Raw genomic sequence first — 24,294 nt, forward strand, 5'->3', positions numbered from 1 at the left:
TGTTTTTCATAGATTCTGTTTTACATAGTAATGGTATAAAAACAGGAATAGGAATGAAACCCCTGATTCAGTATAAATATTATAGGGGCAGATGAATTGGGGGAGGGAGAGACATGGAGGACTTCACTGGTGTTTGTTTTATTAAGGTAGAATTTACTTAAATTACATATGCTTTAAGATGTGTATTGATAAGTTTTGACATGTTACACCCATGAGTCTTCCAAGTTTGGGCAATTATAAGTAGACTGCTATAAAGATCTGTGTACAGGTTTTTGTGTAGAGAGAAATTTCAACTCATTTGTTGAGCTTTGAGTTCATTCTATATTTTGTTAAATAGCCTTTTATCAGATGTGTCTTTTGCAAATATTTGCTCCCATTGTATACCTTGCATTTTCCCACTCTTGTCACTGTCTTTTACAGAGCAAAAGTTTCAGATTTTAATGAAGTTCATCCTATCAATTCTTTATTTCAGTTGCAGTAGATTTCTCCTGTGTTTTCTTTGAAGAATTTTATGGTTTTGCATTTTACATTTAGGTTTGTGGTTCCCCTCTCCCCTTGTTTTTTCTTTCTTGTGATACTGGGGTTTGAACTTTGGAACTCATGCTTGCTAAGCAAGTGCTCTACCACTTGAGCCATGCCCCCAGTTTATGGTCCATTTTGACTTAGTTTTTTGTGACAAATCAATGATCCGTGTCTGTGTGCTTTTTGGGTTTTTTTTGTTTTGTTTTGTTTCATGTGGATGCCCAGTTATTGTCATTTTGTCAAAGATGCTTATGTGGGGGGATTATTTTTGGGTTTTTTTTTTTTCTTTTTTCTTTTATTATTCATATGTGCATACAAGGATTGGTTCATTTCTCCCCACTGCCCCCACCCCCTCCCTTACCACCCACTCCGCCCCCTCCCTCTCCCCCCGCAATACCCAGCAGAAACTATTTTGCCCTTATTTCTAATTTTGTTGTAGAGAGAGTATAAGCAATAATAGGAAGGAACAAGAGTTTTTGCTGGTTGAGATAAGGATAGCTATACAGGGCATTGACTCACATTGATTTCCTGTGCGTGGGTGTTACCTTCTAGGTTAACTCTTTTTTGATCTAACCTTTTCTCTAGTACCTGTTCTTTGGGGTTTTTTTGAGCCAGGTTTTTTTTTTTTCCCCTTAAAACCCCAGAATTTTTATTTGTCAATTTTACTTCACTACAGATTAAAAACTTTGAAAATTAAATCTAGACATTCATGAAACTGTGTGGAGAGTTAAATCATTTTAGAAAAAATGTTCTAGACTCTTCAGCTATAAGTATAATAAAGTGTATGTATTGAAATTTTTTTTCTTTTATTCATATATGCATATAATGTTTGGGTCATTTCTCCCCACTTCCCCCTACCCTCTCCCTCTTCCCCCCTTACCCCTCCTTGCTACCAGGCAGAAACTGTTTTGCCCTTATCTCTAATTTTGTTGAAGAGAGAGTATAAGCAATAATAGGAAGGACCAAGGGTTTTTGCTAGTTGAGATAAGGATAGCTATACAGGGAGTTGACATGCATTGATTTCCTGTACATGTGTGTTACCTTCTAAATTAATTCTTCTCAAACACCTTTTCTCTAGTTCCTGGTCCCCTTCTCCTATTGGCCTCTGTCGCTTTAAAGTATCTGCTTTAGTTTCTCTGCGTCGAGGGCAACAAATGCTATCTAGTTTTTTTGGTGTCTTACCTATCCTCATACCTCCCTTGTTTGTTGAGCCAGGTTTTTTGTTCAAGCCATGGTGGCCTTGAACTCACTATGTAGTCCAGGCTGGCCTCCAGTTTGCAATTGTCTTGAGTACAGAGATGCAGGCATGAACCTCTACACCTGGTGTTTATATATATTTTTAAATGCATTTCATACATAAAATGTGGATATGAGCCCTTATCAGACATGAGGTGAAAATACAAATACTGTTGTTCTCCTAACAGTATCATTTGAGGAGCAGCAGTATATGAAGTTTTTTCTCCTATAGATCTTGATTTTGGAGTTGTAATTAAGAAATTTTTTGCACAGTCAAAGGCTGGAAAGTTTTATAGTTTTAGGTTTTAGATTTGTTAATTTCTGTATTCCGTATGTGGTACCAGTCAGACATTCAACTGTTCTAGCACCTTTTGTTGAAAAACTTTCTCGGCTGCATTGCTTTTGTGTCTTGGTCACAATCAGTTATTTGCTCAGACATGTGTTTGTTTAGCTCTGCGCCCTGTGTTCTGTTTCATTGATTTACTTGTCTGCTATTATGCCAATGCTACAGTGTCTTTTTGCTTTCATTTTATAAATCTTAAAGTAGAAGCAAAATCATCAGCTTTGTTTTGACTTTTCCAAATGCTTTGTATTTCTGTCCGAATTTTAAAATCAACAGTGTAATTTTTCAAAAGCTTGTTGAGATTTTTATTGAGATTACCTCATTTGTATCAATTTGCTTGAAAATTGACAGTATTGGAGTTTTTCAACCCATAAACACATAGTTCATTTACTTAGGTCTTTTAAAATGTCCCTAGCAGTGTTTTGCAGTTTTCAGTACATGAGTCTTTCATAGCTGTTTTTAGATTTATAACTGAGAACGTCACATCTTTTATGCTATTGTAAATAATATTTTTATTTCAATTTCTTGTGTGTATATTTAGAAGTACAGCTAATTTTTACAAATTTTGTTTGCTAAAGCCTAATTAAACCCAATTCTAGTTTTTTTTTTATGGAACTTATGTTAGATTTGTGCATAGATAAGCATGCTGTTTGTGAAAGCCTATTTATAGCAATGTGGGTGCCTTTCATTTCTAGCACTTGCATTATTGCACTGTCTAGTAAAATGTTGTTTCTGATGTGGGAAAAATCACTTAGCCTTCCAGCATTACGTGTGATTGCTAGCCATAGGTTTTCTGTAAGTGACATTCATCTGGTTGAGGAAGTTCCAGCTCTGCCTGAATTGCTGAAGGTTTTTAAAAGTAATTTTCAAAAGTAAATGTTGAATTTGTCAGTTTTTCTACATCTATTAGATGATTGTATAATTTTTTTGTTTTTCAATCCTTTATTATCATAGTTTAAGATTGCTTGATTTTCAGTTGGTAAGCCAACATTGCCTTACTGAAATTAAACCCATTTGTCATGATTGAGTACATTTTTTTGTATCCTTGGATTTAACTTGCCAAAAATCAGTAGGAGTTTTTGCATCTGTATAAATGAGAAATACTAGTCTGTAGTTTCTCTTGTAATGACTTTGTTTATTTTGGGTATCAGGGAAATTCTGTCTTTTAATGAATTGGAAACTTATTTTCCAGAGTAGCTTATTCTGTAGAATTCGTTATTTTTTACCTAAAAGTTTGATAGAATTCTCCAGTGAAACTGTGTGGGCTGTGAGGTTTTTTTTGTGGGAAGATTTTTAACTTCACCTTCCATCTCAGTCATAGATATAGGTTTATTCCACTATTTCTTTCCTCCTTCAGTAGTTTGTGTGTTTTAAAGAATGCTGCTTTTCATGTGAGCTGACAAACTTATTAGTGTGAAATTTTTATAATATTCCTTATCCATTAATGTTGGTAGGCCATTTCTGATATTGGTGATTTGTGTCTTTACATGATGGATACCTCTGAACCTTGATCGTGATCATAACATGCTATTATAATTCAAATCTGCACATGACAGTTTCGTAGTAAAGTGATGTCAAACCAGAAACTTAACAGAAAAGGGCTCTCATAAAAACTGGTGAAGTCTGAAATCAGCCCTTTCCTGAATTACTAATATTGTACCAATATCATCATCTTTTTGCAGACAATGTACTATAGTTACATAAGATAATATTGTTAGGGAGAAGTGGGTGAAGAATATGTGGGAACTTCCTGGGAATCTTAATATAACAAAAGTAAAATAGTTATAAGATGAAATTATTTCATTGTAGGGACTTGTAGAAAGGAGAAAGCCATTGACCCTGTGTTTTAATGTAATTCCATTATTTGAGCTTTTTAGAACCTTTGTTTCAAAGTGTTGCATATAATAGTTCTTGCAGTACTTTTTAAATTTCACTGTTTAGTTTTGAAAATTTTAACATGCAAGATTGTTTTAAAGCTTTTTATAGCTTGTGTTATATAGTATCAAAACTTTCCATATACCTGGGCGCCAGTGGCCTGCAATCCTAGCTACTTGTGCAACTTGAAATCAGGAGGAGGCCAGCCCAGGCAACTAGATCTCAAGACCCCCTGTCCAAAACAACTAAAGCAAAATGGACTGAAAGTGTGATTCAAGCAGTAGGGCGCCTGCTTTGCAAGTGTGAAGCCCTGAGCTCAAACCCCAGACTCACCAAAAACAAAAATTTTTTTTGATAGTTTGCTATTGTATATGGACTTCTTCCATCTGTTTAATAGTACAGTGTAACACATTCCATTGGAATATTATGTAATATTTGAGTTTTACCATTTATTTTTCTTCTCTTTACAGCTTTACCTTTAGTCCAAGTGGATGAAAAGGGAGAAAAAGTAAGGCCAAATCAAAATCGTTGCATAGTAATATTGCGTGAAATATCGGAATCTACCCCTGTGGAAGTAAGTAATTTTTCCACTAATGGGTACTAGAACATTTTCTGAGTTTTTGTTGATTTTGATGTTTTTCAGTCTGTGTTTTTTAGAGGGTTTATTTTTAAGAAGAAATAGCACTTTCCCCAGGATTTATACACTCTGATAGTTACAGCATGGACTCCCACCTTTTGGTCTCAGGACTCCTTTACACATTTTGCATTAAAAGATAGTAAGAGTTTGTATGTTTCGATATTCAGAAGTTGAAAATGAGAAAAGGTTTAAATATTCATTAAGAAATAAAAGTGGTAAATCCTAAAATTAAGGTAAAGGGCATTTTTATGAGAAGTAACTTTTCAAAACATTTATATGACAAGATGGTGTTGTAAAGAAATTCCTGAGCACCATTGTGGTTGCTGCTGGATTCAAGCTGTAATACCCACTCTTTTACTTGCCAGTGATTTTCCACCATCAGTGCAAATGTCTTCAGAGTAAAAAGGCACTCATATGTGTATGTGAAAATGGGATCTGGTGATCATCCTTAGATAGTCTATAGCTTGGGGCAATAATCTTAGGGACCCATAGTATTTGATAGTTTAAGAATAATGGCCTCACCAGATGCCAGTGGCTTACATCCGTAATCCTAGCTACTTGGGAGACTGAGATTAGGAGGACCATGGTACAAGGCCAGCTCCTGCAAATAGTTCACGTTACCCCATCTACAAAATAACCAGAGTGAATGGACTAAAGGTTTGACTCAAGCCATAGAGTCCTTGCTTTGCAAATGTGAAGCCCTAAGTTCAAACCCAGTCTCTCTCTCTCTCTCACACACACACAAAATAATAATAATAATAATAGTAATAATAATAATCACCCCACATGGTGGTGTGTGCCTGTGGTCTCAGCTATGCAGAGGCATAGGCACGAGGGTCTTGATTTGAGGGTAACTCCAGACAAAGCTTGACACCCAGACCTGAATTCAAACCTCAGTACCACCAATAAAAAAAAATAATGAAGAGCAGTCTTGTAAGTTGCATTACAAATTGAACAATTTGTGTTCAAATGCTTAAACAAAGTTGCACTATGTAGTTAAGACACTGATAGTTACGTCTCAAGATACCTTGTAGAAGGTGTTGGAAATTTAGCTCATCAGATCAGTTATTGACCACTTCAGAAAATAGTACCTACATATTTGGGGAACTCTAAAAGAACCCTCCCTTCCTTCCCCTTGTCTTCTTTTTGTTTTTTTGTTTGTTTTTGTTTTTTCGGGAGTACTAGGGTCTGAACTCGGCCTAATGCTTGCTAGGCAGGCACTCTGCCACTTGAGCCACTCCACCAGCCCAGTAATGAACTTTTTAAGCAGTTGTATGTTTGAGAAAATCTTTGACTTGGACTCATTTATGCAAGATACTTTTCATGGGTAATAGGTTCTAGATTGGCAAGTTTTTTCCTCTATATTTTAAAGATGCCATTCTACTCTCTTATGGTCTGCATTGTTTCTGATGATGAATCAGAAACATTTTTATCTTTGTTCTTTGATATGTGACAAGTCTTTCTCTGGCTGCTTTGAAGATTTTACCACTGGTATTAAGCAATTTAATTGCAGGGTGCCTTTGTATAGCTTTCACATATCCTGTACTTAAGGTTCCTTGAACCATTATTTAATTTTTTTCCCTTCTGCTCTTTTCTTTAGAAAGTGTCAGACTACCTATTAGTCCTCTTGAGTGAACTTTTCACTTCAGACTTTGTGCTTTTAATCTCCATAACTTTAATTTGGGCCTTTTAAAAATTCTTCTAATATCTCTGTTGGGCATTGTCAGGTTTTTGTTTTTTTTTTGTTGTTTTTTTGAACTATAGAATATATATTCAGTATCCTTGTCTACTAATCCTAGATCTGTATCTAGGTTTACTTTGATCCTTCACATAATAGGTTATATTTTTTCCATTTCTTTGCATATTTGGTAATTTTTGAGTGAATAGCAGGCATTTTGAATTTTACATTACTGGGTACTGAAAATATTCTTTTTCTTTTGTTGATACTGGGGTTTGCACTCAGGGCCTTACTCTTGGCAGGCACTCTACCACTTGAGCACTCTACTAGCTCTCCATTCTTATAATATTGTTGGGTTTGGTTTTGTGGTGGCATGTCCTGTAGTCCCTGCTTAGGAGGCTGAGGCAGGAGAGTCCTTTGAACCCAGAAACTCAAGGCAAAACAATGAAGCCCCTCCCGCAAAGTGACTTGGCACTAACTAGCTTAGTCCCTAAGGAATAGTTGTTGGGTAGAATCAGAGCAGCCCCAGGGTTTACTTTTCCTGACTATTGAGGCAATACTTTGTGTCCTGAGAATTTCCCACTGTGGCAGCTGGGATGACAAACTGTTCCCTGCCCAGTAAGCTCCTCCGGCTAAGAACCTGGCTGGGGGGAGGAGGTGTGCATGCGTATATGCTCCACTGTTCCACGGAGCACTGGAGTCTCCATTCACTATTTCAGGGCCCTGAACCTGGAAAGCTGGACACTCCGTGGCTCACCTTGCTCATATTTCCTCTCTTAGGGACCACCCTCCTAGATTGCCTGATGACTGCTATCTGAAAACCCTTATTTCACATGTTTTCTGTGGTTTTTAATTTTGTAACGTGGATCAGTAAATCTAGTTCATCTTGACCAGAAGCAAAAGTTCAGCTAATTTTTTTTTTTTTTTTAGTTGTGTAAGTATCAGACTAGTGGTAAAATGGCATGTTACTTTTCACATTAATTCAGCTTAGTGGTATCTTGGGAGTAGGGAAAGCTGTCAATAAATTATAGAGTTGTATTTTTCCTGTGGCACTGTGATCTTACTCCTGGGAGCTGCACTGAACCTTTTTGGAAAAAGATTTCCTAGACATCATAGCATGTTGGACTCTGTTTAAGGATAAGTTCCTTTCAAAGGACTCGTTTTTCATTTTAGTTTGGTGAGGATAAAAAGTGGTATAGTTGAATTCATGTCTAACTTTTCTATTTTCTGTAGGAAGTAGAAGCACTATTTAAAGGAGGTAATTTACCGAAATTTATAAACTGTGAATTTGCCTATAATGATAATTGGTTTATTACATTTGAAACAGAAGCTGATGCACAGCAGGTAAGTTCTCTCCTCTACCTCCCTGTGAAACACGTAGTTCACAATGTTTAATGTTACTACATAGTGAGAACAAATTTGGGCATTGAGATCATTTTTGTATGCTGAGTTTGAATATAAAGTACAAAGAAAATTGAGTCAATGGGCTTGTTTTTGTAGCAGTATAGAAAGCATGTGACATTAGTTTTTAAGGACATCGTAAGACAAGCAGCCTGGGAAAGTCATTTCTGGTGTTATATCTGGGTAGAGAAAGGTTTCACTGTTTGAGAAATTTGAAGCTAACCATCTTTGAGTGGGCATCATTGTGTTGCAAGATGCTTTTAAAGGTATTGGGACAGAAGGAGATGAGATACTTGTTTCATTGTTCTTAATGGAGGCATCTTGTTTATGGGAAGCAAATGAACAGTGTAAAATGCTAAATGATCCACATAGATGTTCAGAAAGAGAAAACACAAAAACCTGAAAAAATAGGTTTAGTTTAATAAAAGGAGAAAAAGAGTAATGAGAGATGAAAAGCACTCCTTGAGCTGGGCACCAGTGGCTCATGCCTATAATCCTAGATAGTTAGGAGGCTGAGATCAGGAGGATCGTGGTTTGAGGCTAGCCCATGAAAATAGTTTGCAAGGCCCCATCTTCAAAATAACCAAAGCAATGTGGGCTGGAGGTGTGGCTCAAGCAACAGAGTGCTTGCTTTACAAATGCGAAGCCCTGAGTTCAAATCCCAGCCCCACCAAAAATAGAAAAGAAAAAAGCACTACCCATAAAACCAAGTATGAGTAGTGTTGACCTGCCTTGTGAGTATGGTTGAGTGAGATTTCAGAGCCTTTGATGTAGATTTAATTTAGAAAAGAACACGGAGCTACATATAAATAGTGTCTTGAATATTTCAGTTCACATTCTTTTCTCTGTTGCTTCCCTTTTTTAACTGCATAATCCCACTTAATACTAGAACTCAATATTCACTGTTTACTCATATGTCAGTATTTGTAGACTCTGGTCTTAAGGGTAGTTTTCTGATATTTATTGATGCTTGTAAAATATCTATACAAATCTCTATGGGATTTGGGTGGAGGTTCCATAACACATATGTGGTTATTTTAAGGGATCTGTGACCCAAAGAGGATCAAGAATCACTCTTCTAGATTCTGTCTACCATATTTTAATCATATAGTTCCTTATTTAAGATACTGAATTAACTGTCAGTTCATCTTATTTATAAAATTTAACAGGGTGGTATTTTGAATGATTTTGCCCTTAGGCTTACAAATACCTGCGAGAAGAAGTCAAAACTTTTCAAGGAAAGCCAATTAAGGTAAGCAAGACCACTGGTTATAATTTTTTCAATGTCTAATCAGTGCTCTTAAGTATTGTAACAGAAACTTACGTGTTTTCAAACAGGCACGGATAAAAGCAAAGGCAATAGCTATAAACACATTTTTGCCAAAGAATGGATTTAGACCTCTGGACATGAACCTTTATACACAGCAGCGTTATACAGCATCATTTTACTTACCTCCAGTATACAGTCCCCAGCAGCAGTTTCCTCTGTACAGCCTGATCACCCCCCAGACATGGTCAGCAACACATAGTTATCTTGATCCACCTTTGGTAAGTCTTTTAAAGTTACACATTGAAAGTTTAAAACCTGAGTCAGTGGGGGAACCATATATATGCAGTTTGCTTTTGTAAAGCAGACAATCAAGTTATGTTGTGGATTTTAAACTTAATTGGACGGTGAAGACAGAACTATGTGCATAAAAAAGATCCCTAACAGCCTAGGACAAATAGAATGTGTGCTGTTCAGCAGCATATTGTTTTCTTCTCACACCAGCCTTGGAGTTGGTTGGCATGATTTGGGCCTTTGTTAAGGAATGTGGTTGGAATTCACAAATTTGTAATGTAGTCATTTTTCTCCAGTTATGATATCGTTGTCCCCCTAAGCTGAGGTTGTAGCTCAGAGGTAGAGAACCTGCCTAGCATATACAAGACCCTGGGTTTGATCCCCCAGCACTGAGATAGAGAGAAAAAAAAAAGCAGAAATTGAGTTAGTAACTTTGAGTAGAGTTCGTGTCCAGGATATGACTATGGACCAAGTCTGGGAAAGATGGGGACGTACTTAAGTGTCACATGGGTGGCAGCTAGGTACATGGCATATAGAGACATCGCCATTCACTGGCAGAAAAATAGGGTAGGCAGAAAGAGCTTGAGTGGGAACTTGACGGAAGTGTTGCTTAAACTTGAATTGCTGGTACCTGTTATATACTAAAATGTAAACATAAATGTCCATGAAAAAAACCTCATAGGTAGAGGGTGGCTCAAGCAGTAGAGCACCTGCTTTGCAAGCTCAAGACCCTGAGTTCAAACTCTAGTCCCATAAAAAAAAAAAAAAACCTCATAGGAAAAAACAGGCACATAGATAAAAGAACAGTTAAACTGGTAACTAAGGGGTTTATCAGGTATTGTGTTGTCACTGAAATTGAACTTTTCAGGTTATATATGAGTTTATGAGAAGGGGTCAGAGAGAAGGAAGCTTTGAGAACAAACCACATGCACAAATGCACAAAAGCATGCAAGTTATTACAGATCAGTTTAGTTTCTGACTAAAGCATAAACTGAATGCTTAGGCTGGGGTACAAGACCAGCAAGTTGCCAGGTCAACCTGTGCAGCCTCTTCTGGTGTCCTGAAGCGTGTGGACTTTGACTTGTTATGTAAGGTTTCTAAGCAAGGAAATGAAATCATACTCCATTTAAAAATATTACTCTTACAGGCATAAGGAGGAGAAGCAGAGTCAGAGAAATGAGTTGAGACAGATTCTGAAAGAAACTCATAAGCCTCCAAAAGGCTAGAGCCATTGCAATAAAAGAATGTTTTGCATACAAGTAGCTAAAGTTCAAAGTTATTTCCATCTCCTGAGTAGGTCCTAGTGGGAATAAAATATACTACTTTTTAAAAATATTACTACATTCTGTGAAAATCCTTGGCTGTATAGTTACTTTTCTCAGAAGTACATCACAAAAGAACCTTGGAGGAACTACATTCATTAAACTCTTACCATTAAATAATCTCTCTTTTTTTTTTTTTTTTTTTTTGCAGTCAGTTGCTTTTCTCATTCCTCTAATGGTATTTGTTCTTGTCTGGAATGGGCCCTATTGGGATCCTAGGTCAGTGATGGTCTTGACTTGATTTACATTCAGGTCACTTTTTTAGTTGGCAAGGTGGACCAGGTCCCTCCTTCAGTGTCCCTTATACTTCCTCTGAAACGTTGTGTTACTCAAGGAAAAGTAAAGAGATAGGGCCTGTTAATTCCCAGCAAGTTAAACTCCTAAGCAGTTTTACTCAGACTGCAGAGATTCTGTGTGTAAAATTACATATTTAAAATAGCCTTTTGGTCTTACTATGACTTAAAGTCTCTAAAATCTAGTTCTGACTAGACAAGTCTTCTCTTGTCATATATTTTTAAGTAATATTACTACAGACCATAGAGTTTTTCAAGTTGTGATTCTACTTGATAAGTTTTAAGTATCTCCCTTTCATTGCTTTATGTTTTTAAGTCAGTGAATAAGTCTATAATATCCCTTTTTTTTTTAAATTATAATTTCTATAGAAATTTAACTTGCTTTTTTCCTCTATTTCTTTTCCTTTTTTTTTCACTTTTTGGCAGTACCGGGGTTTGAACTCATGGCCTTGCTCTTGCTAGACAAGTGCTCTACCACTTGAGCAATGCCTCTAGCCTCTCCCTTTTTTCAAACATGGACGGAACTATACATATGTTTCAATTTAGTGAAAAATTAGAATAAGGACTAGAAGGCCCCAAGACTTTGAAAAAACAAGTTTTTTGTTTGTTTGTTTATTATTCTTTTGGTGGTGCTGTGGCTTAAACTTTTGAACCCTGGAGCTTTGCACTAGCAAAACCCCAGCCCCTTTTTTCAGCCACGCCCCCAGCCCTTTTTTTTGAGGAGATTGGTTTTGGCTTTGGTTTGGTTTGATTTGAGATAGCATCTCACTACCTTTGCCCAGGTTACCCTCAAGCTCTTCATTTTCCTGCTTCCACCTCCTGAGTAGCTGGGATCATAGGCATGCCCCACCATGCCCAGCTCTCTTCTTTTTTTAAGAACTGTTTCAACAGTAAGTTTTAGCTTATTTTTATGTGTGTCTGCATTTTAAAAATAGTTGAATGGTTCTTAAAATTCTGTACTTAAATTTTTTTTAACTTTTTAAGATTATGTCTTAAGGGCTCTGTCCCTTTTTCATTTTCTTCTAAATGTTTTTTTTTCCTAGGGTTTGAACTCAGGGCTTCATGCTTGCTAGGCAGGTACTCTACCACTTGGTCCACTCCACCAGCTCTTTTTTGTGCTGGGTTTTTTTTGAGATAGGGTCTTGGGAACTCTTTGCCTGGACTGGCTTTGAACCACAGTCTTTCTGATCTCTGTCTCCTGGGTGACAGGGATTACAGGCATGAGCCACCTGGTGGTGCCCAGCTTCTTCTGAATCTTATATCAAAATATTTATATGCCATGGGTCTGTGACTTGGAAAATAATGATCCAAAACTATGCTGCCCCTTAGAGTAAGACTTGAATGAGGGTAATGGTTAAAAAATAACCCCCTCCCAAAAGCTAAGGTGGTGAAGTAGGTAAAGTTAGTAATAATAAGTATATAAATGGCCCTAACATTGAGAACTCTGATCAATTTTATTAAAGTCATTGGGAATAAAGAATTGTTTACTTCTTACCAGAATGGAGGCAGTGTTACCAGTAATTGTTGGTTAAATAATAGGTATTTTCAGACAATGCCTGTGTTCAGGATCCCATGTGGTCTTAGAGCCCACATTGGATTATTGTAAGGATTAACTGAGATAATGCAGAAAAGGTGCTTAGTACCAGCTGGGTGGTTGTGAGTGCTCAACAAATATTACCCTTTGGTAATGATCTTATAAAGGCATTTCTTAGCTACCGTTAATGTTGAGTATATCATGGAGCATAACATTTCTAACAAGAGGAGGAGATGACCTAGGTAACCCCAGGCTACGGTAGTGTTAACTAAGGTCTTTTTCTGGTGTTCTTACTTGTTTGTTTTTAATGAATCTAGGTAACTCCATTTCCAAGTACTGGATTTATAAATGGGTTTACATCTCCAACCTTCAAACCTACGGCATCTCCTCTGACATCACTCAGACAGTATCCTCCTAGAAGCAGGCAAGTTCTAAGAGTGATTCAGATGCTTACAAGTTTCATGTTGCTTTTTTTTCTAGTGATCTGTAATTAAGATATTTATTTATACACTAGTAATGCTCATCAGAAATATAACTGTTTGAAACATACAACTGTAGCTGTATGTTGGTAAAGATTAAACACCAAAATTATTGCCTACCTAAAGGAATAGATTCTCCATAGAGGAGACTTTTGGGACAATTTATACTACAGATGCCTGTTTGGTAACTTGTACCTGGATTATAGTGAAGCAGGGTCCTATTCGTTAAACAGAAAAACAGATCTTAGCTTACATATTTCATATTAGCATGTTCATTATATAATGCAATGGTTTTTATAGCTCAGCATATACAAACATTTCATTTACAGGAATCCTAGTAAATCTCATCTGCGCCATGCAATTCCCAGTGCAGAGAGAGGGCCCGGGCTACTAGAAAGCCCTTCAATATTTAACTTCACTGCAGATCGATTAATTAATGGTGTCCGGAGTCCACAGACGAGGCCAACAGGGCAAAGTAGAACACGAGTACAAAACCCTCCAGCTTATGCCAAGAGAGAGGTCGGGACTGGGCGAGTGGACCCAAGTAGTCTTGAATCCTCTCCTGGTTTAGGGAGAGGAAGGTAAGTCGCTCACATATTTTGCTGAACCGGTATTGTGTACATATCATAACCTATTAATATTTTAAAATAGCTTTAATTTAGATGTTTTAAATTTTCTAATATATCTCATAAAATCAAATTAAAGGCTGTAAGCATCAAAGTTTTTTTATAATTACTGTGAATGGTTGCTTTTATAGCAGAGACTTAAATGTTTTTTTCCTTATCTTTTTTTTTATTTTTTTGTAGTATGAAATTTTATTCCATGAAACAGTAGATGAAATTTAACTCTTAGAAGGTCACAGTCATGATGGATAGAGAATTTGGAGCTCTATAGTTCTCAGACTCCATTGGTAGTTGTCCCTGCCTCGTACAGAGTATAGCCTCGAGGATCTATCCCATGAGCTCTTATCCTTGCCTCCTTTCCAGCTGGCAGCGGAGCATAGCAGACCGATTGGGAGTTTGGTGACTACACAAACAAATGTTTAAATTCCATTCCTTCTACATTTATCTATAAGCAGAAGGTGTCATTGTGAAACGGTACCTGCCACATTATATCCATACTTGAATGAGTAGTCTTAACATGCTTGGCGTCTTTGTGTCTGTGGTTGTTACCTAGGGATCTTGTCATGCTTCTTGCTTCTGTCTTGCTTATACCATTTATACTTCCTTTAGAAAGGTGGTATTACCAAAGATACAGGTGAGTCATGGAGTTTGCATCTGACCCAGTGTTGATTAGGCCAGTTTGGCCAGTTTATCTCCTTAGTTGTTAATTTGATAAGGACTATCAGGATTTCCCTCTGACAAATCATGAGCAAGCAGTTCAACCTAGCTGGACTTTTTCATTTTAATCTACCTTGAAAACGCTAAATGAAAATATTTTTCTAAGTTTTCCTTACGTAAAGTGTACAACATAGTGTTTGACATAAGCTCCAAAAATGTTGGTTCCTCTTACTAGTATAGTAAAGGCATACTTCTGAGATATGACACAGGTTTGGTTCTAGACTACCTCAGTAAAGCAAATATCACAGTAAAGAAAGCCACATAAATTGGTTTTGTTGGGTTTTTGTTGGCTTATTTTGGGGGGAGGGGCTTTCTGGTGCTTAAAAAAGTTATATTTACACTATACTGTTGTGGTGTGACAAGTGTGCAATAATATATCTAAAACAACAGTGCACGTGCCTTAGTTCTATACTTCATTGGTTAAAAATGTGAAGGATCATCTGAGCGTTGAGCAAGCCCTAGTCACTTTGCTGGTGAGGTCTCACCTCATTGCTGATGCTGCTGAGTGAGCAGGGCTACTAAAGATTGGTGTGGCTGTGTCAACTTCTTAGAATAAGACAATAGTGAATTTTGCCCTATCAGTTATTCTTCCTTGTACAAAACATTTTTCTGATACTTTCTGATAGTATTTTGCCCACAATAGAACTTCTTTCAAAATTGGAGTCAATACGCTCAAACTCTGCCACTGCTGTATCAGCTAAGTCTTTTGTTGTCATATCAACAGTATTCACAAGATCTTTCCAAAAGCAGATTCAACCTTTTTTGCTCATCCATTGAAGTTTTATCATGAGATTGTAGCAATTCAGCAACAGCTTCCAGCTCCACTTCTCATTCTTGTTCTTACCTTATTTCCACCACATGTGCAGTGATTTCCTCTACCAAAGTCTTGAACTCCCATGAGGGTTGGACTCCACTTCTTGCAAACTCCTGTTAACTTTGATCCCTTCCTATGAATCATAATTGTTCTTACTGGCATCTGAAATGGAAAAATCCTTTCCAGGCTTTCAGTTTACTTTGCCCATCAGAGGAATCACCATCTATGGCAGATATTTCCTTATGAATGTTAAGATTCTAAAGTTGAAATTGCTCCTTGATCCATGGATGCACAATGGTATATGTGAGCAGGTATAAAAGCAGTATTAATCTCACTGTATACTTCCATCAGAGCTCTTGGGTGACCAGGCACATTGTCAATGAGTAATAATATTCTGAATGGAATTATTTTTCCTGAGTAGTAATGTCAACAGTGAGCTTAAAATAATAGGTAACCCATGTTGTGAACACACATGCTGTCATTAAGGCTTTGTTATTCCGGTAACAGACCACAGGGGAGGTACAGTGAGTACAATTTTTATGGACCCTATAGTTTTGGAACAGTGGTCATCTGCTGCATTAGTCCCTGACAGAGTCAGCCTACTCTTAGGAGCTTCGAAGCCATGCATCGACTTCTCTCTAGCTATGCACATTCTGGATGCCATCTTCTCCCATGTGTTCCATCTCACTTTCATCAGTGATCTTGCCTCTCTGTCACATTTGCTGCTTCACACACACTGTTATGTTAAAGAGACACTTCTTTCCTTCAACCTCATGACTTTAGCCTCTCCTGGCTTCAGATTTTTCTTCTGCAGCTTCCTTGTCTCTCTTGTCCCTCATATGATGAGGACTTTGCCCTCTATTACGCTTTGGCTTAAGGGAACGTAGTGACAGGTTTGATCTTCTGTCCAGATCACTGAAACTTTCTCCTTACAACTTGGCTGTTTTGTGCAAGAGGCCTAGCTTTCAGCCTGACTTTGCCCTCGGCATGTGTTCTTCACTAAACTTAAATCACTTCTAGATTTTGGTTTAAAGTGACAGACATGTAACTCTTCACTTGAGCACTTGGAGGCCATTATGGGTTTCATTTCATTTCTAATTTCAGTATTATTGTGATTTAGAATACTAAAGAGAGGGAGAGAAATGGGGGAACAGCTGGTTGGTGGAGTGTCAGAACACTCGTTTTTCTTTTAAGTTCACCATTTTATATGGGTGCAGTTTATGGCAACCCAAAACAATAACAGTGAAAACCTCAAAAAACAGATCACTGCAACAGATTATTACATCTGCTGTAATATGGTGAGAATCATCAAAATGCAAGAGTCACCATCAAAATGCAAGAGTCACCAAATGAGCACATGACGCAGGGCTTCCACAAACCTTCATTTTCTAAAAACATCTGTGAAGGACAACAACGTAAAACAATAAGGTATACCTATCTGCTTTCAATGCAGTTTGAGAATTAAACCTAAAGAGGAATCTAGATACAGCTACTCCTGTCTGTATAATCAGTATCTGTCAAACTGATGGGATTGGAAAATAGAGTAGCCATCGGTAGCATGTTTAGCAGAATTGGCACTGGGCTGTGTATCAGTCAGGAAAACAAGTCACGCCTGTAATTTTTATGTAGAGTTGGCTCATTGGGCATTGACAACTCAGAACACAGATGGAAAACATTAAATGTAGTAGCCTACCTGCCAACTCAAGGATTGAGTTTGGATTCTTAGAGCCTGGAAGCTTGGGGGGAGGGAGACTGAAGAGCTGGGGTGCAGACCTCTAGGGACCGCACATTTAGTGCACTGCTAAACAGGCCAGTGTTCCACCTCTCTGGAGCCATCAGCCAGTGTTGTACCTCTCAGCCATGGGCTCATTGTAAATAGAGTGTAAACTGGAAGGACAAATTCCTGTGCCCTCTCAACACTCCCTATTAATAAAAGCTTAACAAAAAGTTTCTTGACAGAGAAAAAAATGGGATTTGCAGAATCCCAACCACATCACAAAAGTAGTATGAAAAGGTAGAGTTGATCTCAGAAATAGTATCTTTTAAGCAATATGCTCTACAGTTACTGTGAATACCCAACAGTATTTGAGCTTTCAAATGGCAACAATAACAGATACAGATTTTGGACAAATGGATACACACTGTCTCCCCAGCAAGGGAGTCATGCTCCACCCAAGTAACGTGACCTAAGGACTGCAGCCACCACCAGTGAAACACAGCAGAGAGAGAAAAGGACTTAAGCTAATACTTCATGTACCTGGTGAGCCAGGGAAGCTGTATGCTGTTTCCACAGTCCTTGTTTCTGAACTGATCCATACAGCCAAGGTCGATGTATAACTTACTTCCTCTTCTATGGAATACCCAGGATTCTGCAGCTGGACTTGTGATCTGGACCTTCCTTCCTCAATGACCTGATCCTCCACAGTGGTCATGTTCTCCTGTATACCTCTTTTTCTTGGAGGATTGGTTTTATTTCCTACTAACTTTTTCTATTGGACTGATGTCCTAAGTAGCTCCCAGGGAACCCACTAAGATCCAGTCATGGAACCTCATGCACAGGGTTTTTGCCCCAGCGAGGTTCAGTAGAGTGGAGAACCCTAAATGCCAGGTAGCTATCTCAGTTTTTGTCTTAATGAAATCACTGTTGTGTCAACTAGTAGAGGCATTCCTCTTTGGGATCTAAGACATACAGACTTCCGACATTCAGAGGGTTATATACTCTGATGTAACAGTGATTCTCCTTCATGGCGTTGTGACCTTGCCTCTGCCTCTGGAGCCACACTGGGTCATACACCATGGTCATGAATTAGGACCCACCTTTAACCTATACCTGTGTCTTTGCTCAGGCAGTCACTTTCTGAGGGGTGAGCATTCTAGCAGGTTAGGTTGACCTTTTGCCACATAATGCTGCTGCTGTGAGTGGGTTTCTAGAAAGTTATTAGGGACAGAGAGAATTCTGAGTTCCACTGATAACAGTGCTGACAGGACCCATGGTAGTCAGAAATGTATACAAAACTCATGTCTGCCCAGTGAGGTGATGGAGCTGCTGTGGTCAGGTGCCACTGATGGTGAAGAGCAAGCTACCCAAAACAAAGGCCCATCCGTAAGTGGAGCCCATGTGTAATGTCCTGTCCTTTAAGCACCAACTGCAACACTGTCCACCCCACACCTTTCTTCCATTTCTGCTTATCACCAGACCTTGAGTCCTGTTCCTTGCACGTCTCATCCAGCCAGATTTGTAGCTCCCTGTGAACCCTAGGATTGGTTGGAGGGCATAGCGAGCGGTTCCTGCAGGTTGCTACAGTGCTGTATTCATGCCCAGCTTTATGGCTATCCTTAATGGATAACTCAAGTCTGTAGTCACTTTATGTCTCATAGTCAGTGTTTAGTCTCTACTAGGGACCAGCCGAAAGCAGAAGCTATTTCCAGAATGGTTTCTTGCTAAAGGAGAAAGTAGACTTTCTGCTGGCGATGCCTGGCTTTGCACTAGAATGCTAAGTGTTTGTGTCACACTTCTTCTAGAGGGGCTGGCCAGAGGGTCCATAGAGTGTCCCTGTGAGCACAGAAGATGAGGGCTCCGAGGTTATTGTTCTCATTAACTGTCCATCTTAAGCCAGACCACTTTTTGGTTTTCTGTAAATAAAACAATTTAATCAAGATTATTCCTTAAATTCCTTTCAAGGTTAATACAATACAAGGCTCTTGGAGTCTTTTTATTCAGTTGAAAGGATTTTTTTAAAAAGATAAAGAAAAAATAAAATTATAAATTGAAATTCATGTGTGGTTTATCAGACCACATAAGCCCATCTAGGACAATGGAACTATCTTGGCCATCTTACATCCTCAGGACCCCCCGAGTTCATGCAGTTGTCAACTGCAGTGCTGCCAAGCGTGGCCTTGCTGCCTGCAGGGTGTCTAATTTTGAACACTTCTAGAACACTACAGTTCTAGAACACTGTTCATAAGGAAGTTAAGAAGGGATAGACAGTTCTTAAGGTTTAGAGAATCTGGGGTAGTTTTGTGGTAAAGGGTAAACAGTAGCATTAAGACTGAGAGGGACAAAGGATGGAGAATGGGGCAGGTCATTTGGGGTCTTCTAAATTTTGATGATAAGCATATACACTATTTGATAAATTTTTGCTACCATTTCAAATAACTTACCTATACAGTTTGTTATCAGGTACATACATACACACATGCATATGTCTGTGTGTGTGTGTATGTATATATATATGCATATATAATGTGTGTGTGTGTATGAAATTCCAGCTAGATAGAGTATTCAGACATTCCTATCTTAATAAAATTTCTAAGTAATAAAGCTATTAGGTAAATTCTTTAAATAAATGACTTTCCTTTTATCTATCTGGACTTCAGTTTAATCCTTAACTGTCAACATTTTGTTTAGTGTAACCTTTTTAAAGTTGGGCTTTTAGATTCAATTTTCATCTTTGAAAGATTACAAAGTAAGGACTGAATTGATACATGATTTGAATATAGTAGCATAAATGTATGCTCAGTAAATTTTACAAGTGAGATAAAAATAATAACCTTTTTTTCTTTTCACTCCTAGGAAAAATTCCTTTGGATATCGGAAGAAAAGGGAGGAGAAGTTTACAGTGAGTACAGAAACCTTATGTCATTTTTTACAAGACATTTAAATCTAATACTAAACAAACATAAGCAATTAAATGGATTAAGGCTGAGACACAAGAAGGAGCATTTCAAAAGATTTTGTTTTAATGTGGTATCAATAAATAATAAATGACATTTTTGGTGGCCTAAAAATCAGGATTGTGGAAATTTTTAGAAATACTGTTTGTCAATGTGCTGGAATGCAGCCAAGAGCTGCCTCTTGCAGGTACTTCCTGTCTATATATGGATGTCCAGAAAAGTGCTTCATAGTGGCTAGCTGAATGGTAGAATTTAAAACGTAGTAGCATCCCCCGTTTCATGGGGAAACATCCTAAGGTTCCCAGTGGATGCCTGAACTATGGATAGTGCTGAGCCCTATAATTTAATGCCCTTCCCGTCTTAACTAAGCTCTTACCACACAAACTTAACTTACACTATGTTTGTAACTTTTGTAGTTTGAGGTACAACACCAACTAACAGATTTATTTATCCTTCCGTGCAATTTCATGGATAGACAATTCATTCTTACTATAGATCTACACAACCTAAGCATACAATTTTATTTCTTCAGTCAAGAACATTCACCTTTTCACTTAAAGGAAGTACTTTATGGCTTTTTCTTTGCCTTACCTAGCTTGCCAACATCACTACTTTTGCACCTTTGTGCCATTTTTAAGTGAGATAAAGGTTCCTTGAACACAAGCAGTGTGATAACACAGTAGATCTGATAGCTGAGATGACTGCTGAGAGGTTATGCTGTGTGAAGAGATGACTCACACCCCAGGCAGTACAGTGCAAGATTTCATCACACCACCTAGAATGCCACATAGTTTAAAACTTACAAATTATTTGTTTCTGGAATTTTCTTTTAGTATTTTGAATCATGGGTAATTGCAGTTGCAGAAAATGAAACAAAGTAGTGGTACTTATGTATTTGGAACCATTAGTTTTAATAAGCAGAATAAACTCCTGTGTAGGATTGTTCACCAGTGTTTCTCACTCAAAACATTTTATCATCTTACCCACTATATACAAAACCTTGCTGTCTCCTGCTGTAACTATGGACAGGACAAACCACAAATAAAGTGATGGGCTCATATATGAAACGTGGGCAGTCAGTTTGCTTGAATTGATTACACAGGATCTCCTGTGGAAAATATTTTGGAGAGGGGCTGCAATGGAGGCTGGGACTTTTCAGCACCAAGTGATGGGAGAACAATATGGGAGAATCAGCAGTGGGCACAAAGTCATTTAAAGAACATTCCCAGTGAACTTGCAGATATAGAATTCCACACTTGGACAACTGAAAAAAACCTTGAGAAAATTCTTACTTCAACCCCTGAGCCAGCATGTATGTGATTTTTTTTTTTTTTATCACAAAAGATCTTTGTTTAGAACTCAGAACTTCTCCTTTTAATAAGGTCAGTTGGATCTGTTTTTTGGCTGTTGGGTAAGGCAGTTTACATTGGTTAGTTAATTCCACTTGGAATTGGTGGGGGCCTATGACCATTTAGAGTCTGCATGTCCATTTATTGAACAGCTGCTCCACTGTGCCTGCTCTGAAGCATTCCCACTGAAAGTTTTGGGTTTTGTTTTGTTTTTCCTGATTCATGTATTCATACTTGTGAACCACTTAGAAGTTTAGAAATTTGACTTGATATTATGTATATTGTAAAGGAAGACTTCAAAATTTTACAGGCAGGTAACAAATATGTGACCATTCGAACCCAAACAGGCAAAGAATTCATATCTCACCCAAAGGCATTCAAATCCTAAAAAGTAGTCAACACTGCTTTTAGTGTCAACCCCTATCTTTTTTTGTCCCTGACATTCTGTAACTCCAGCATGCTGCCTACCTCCTTTGTTCCTAAAAATTAAGATGCAGCAAATTTTGTTGTGAAGGCTGTCTATAAAAGTACTTTATCTTCTGAAAAGCTGCATTCACCTCAGAAACATGCCAGTGTTTAAAATAAAGCTTTGAAGTCATGTCTGTGTATAATTTAGAACTTCACTGGATTATTTTGAGCATTTTGTTCATTATACTAGATTATAGGGAGCATTCAATAGTCAGGTGGTTAATAAGTACAAGCTTAGTCCCAAGGGCACATAACTGGGTAAAAGTAAGCACCCTATATCACTTTAAAGGAGAGAAACAGACAAGCATCTACAAAATAGTATTTTTTTTGTTGGCTTGGGTCCATTTTCCTCCTTTAACCTGCTCTCTTTTGGGTTGTGACATATTTTTCTAGACCCTACTCACATAGGCAATAATCCTTTTGGAATAAATTTCTGGAAAATGTTGACCCTTTCAAGTTATAAGTATACCCCAATAATTATCTGTGCATTATTTGTTTATAGACTTTCAGGCAGATATTTGTGATTGTCAAAAGATTCTTTGCTTTATTCTTGTGCTGTCTTTCTTTCTCCACACTTGTTGACTTTATCGGGTATTGTTCTGTTGCAGAGCAGCCAGACTCAGTCTCCAACGCCACCAAAGCCCCCATCGCCAAGCTTCGAACTAGGACTGTCCAACTTTCCTCCATTACCTGGAGCTGCAGGCAATTTGAAAACAGAAGACTTATTTGAAAACAGGCTATCTAACTTGATTATAGGATCATCAAAAGAAAGAGTAAGTTGTATATTACAATTCTAATACTTGACAACATTTTACTAAGCATTAATTTTGTGCCAGGCACCTTGCCGAGTTCTTTACACACAATTTTTCAATACTCAACGAGAGTTTAGGAGAGAGTAAGTGATTTGCAGTGGTCACAGTGTTGAACCAGGGTCAGGCCATCTATTCTCTTCTGTCTGAAGTCAGAGGTGAAACCTATTCCACAATGTACTGTGCTTTCTCTCACCCAGAAACTCAGATTGTATTTTCAATATCATCATTCAGACCTCCTTTATTCCATGAGACAGAAAGAAATAGATCTGAGTTATGCCAGAAGTAACACCGTGTTTAGTAATCTACATGACACTAGCAGTGAGCAGCCTACAGTAGCTTCAGTGTGATGTGGCCTTGGGTGAACTCTGTAGACTCTCACACTGCAGTGTTGATCATCCTTGGATCAACCAAACTCTAAAAAGGTTCCTTTCCAGAATCAGTGTTTGAAGACTCTGGAAAGCACAAAAATAACAGCTTTCTGCCCATTCATTAACCATGCCAAAGTGGCCCAGATCTTGTTGAGTAGTCGTGGCTCCAGTCATTCCTTGCGCTACAGTTCTCAGTTGTGCTGCTTATCACAATCACCCATGTATCTTTTTTCAGTGTGATCCACCACCACAACCCTTTGTAAGGTCCCCATATCAAATGAATTAGAGCCTCCATGGCCTCTGGATTCGGGGGAAGGTACCGTTCAACAGCACATGTTCAGAAACACTGTAGTGGATACAACAGTCCCTCAGTTACTAGGGCAGAGGCTTTTGCTGCAGTATCTTGAGACTAAGGTCAGGTGAAGTGTTTGGATTTTTCCATATTAGTAGATGGCAGTTGTCCCTGTTTTTGGCCTTTGGAGGTTATGTCCCCTCCAAGATTCTATTTTCAAGTAGCAGTCACATATTAGATTTGGCATGTCTTGTAAATTATTGTACATCTTAAACTGGAGCTGACTGCCTGGCTCTTAGCCTCATATGTCTGCTCCATACACACACACATCCAGTGCAGTTGTGTATCTGTATTTAAGTAGCATCAGACCTGAATATGTCTTGAATTTAAGCACACTTTTACAAAAAGAAAGTATTTTTCTTTCTCATAGTTCTGCCAAGCTATATTCCTCCAGCTTGAGCCCAGGATCATAAAAGACTCTGTTTTTCAGGCTAGAGGACCAGAACATCTCTAGTTAGCCTCTGCCCGCAGGCAAGAGTGTGAATCGTGCCCTTCCCTCTCAGCATGAGGTCCTGAGTTCACACCCTAGGACCACAAAAAAAAAATTGAGGAAGAGTGTCATTAAGTTACATAAAAGTATGTTATGAATGAAACTGAACTTTGTATGAAATGGTGCTCTTAAAGAGTTACAAACTGGAGTAAAAAAATCTGGATTCATTCAGTTCTTTGCTTTGTAACCTTGGATATATTCTAAACTGCAGTTTCCTCAAAAACATGTTAAACTGGGAGCATTAACACTTCCCACTGTAGTTTGTGAATTCTGTGGGAATCCCCATCAGTCTCAGCCACCTGCCATGTGGTACTCAAAATTTATGTAGGTGTGGAAGTATCAATCTTTGTTTTGTTTCTTTTTAGTTATAAGAGTGAGTCAAACTGGACTTTGGTGAACCCTGAAGTACCAGATAAGTAAGATGTATTTGATAGCTATTCCCTTGAGAAAACAAGCTTGAAAATAATTATAACAGAAATGCAGAAGAGAGAGCCCAAGACATAAGACCAATTCTGCATTTGCTGAGAAGGGTGAGCTCTCTGTAGGCAGAGGACAGACTTGAGATCTTTTTGATACTTTCACTAGAGAAGATGGTCTTCTCTTATGTCCTTGTTCTGCAACTTGGCAGTTTATCAGTAGGGTGCCACTAGTTTTACTCTGTTCTCCTGGGGGAAAGTAGACACAGTTCCATCCAGCATGGTCAGAGACAGCCCTCCTGTGTATCCAACAGAAAGACGGGAAGCAAC

General features: G+C 38.1%; 1 protein-coding gene across 7 annotated transcripts in view; it reads left to right on the forward strand.

Annotated features, from left to right (window-relative positions):
- Larp4b (La ribonucleoprotein 4B) overlaps positions 1-24,294 on the forward strand; it is a 91,939-nt gene that overhangs the window by 62,374 nt on the left and 5,271 nt on the right. For 5 of the 7 annotated variants that reach the window (XM_074056762.1, XM_074056761.1, XM_074056760.1 and 2 more), the window contains exons 8-15: positions 4,447-4,550; positions 7,525-7,635; positions 8,891-8,944; positions 9,031-9,240; positions 12,720-12,826; positions 13,211-13,462; positions 19,609-19,654; positions 22,135-22,299. In XM_074056762.1, the coding sequence (XP_073912863.1) occupies positions 4,447-4,550; positions 7,525-7,635; positions 8,891-8,944; positions 9,031-9,240; positions 12,720-12,826; positions 13,211-13,462; positions 19,609-19,654; positions 22,135-22,299 (1,049 nt within the window). The remainder of the gene's footprint in view (positions 1-4,446; positions 4,551-7,524; positions 7,636-8,890; positions 8,945-9,030; positions 9,241-12,719; positions 12,827-13,210; positions 13,463-19,608; positions 19,655-22,134; positions 22,300-24,294) is intronic. The other 2 variants (XM_074056763.1, XM_020160914.2) reach the window with 1 other exon arrangement.

This window comes from Castor canadensis, chromosome 15 (assembly GCF_047511655.1).
Source record: "Castor canadensis chromosome 15, mCasCan1.hap1v2, whole genome shotgun sequence".
NCBI classification, from domain to species: Eukaryota; Metazoa; Chordata; class Mammalia; order Rodentia; family Castoridae; genus Castor; species Castor canadensis.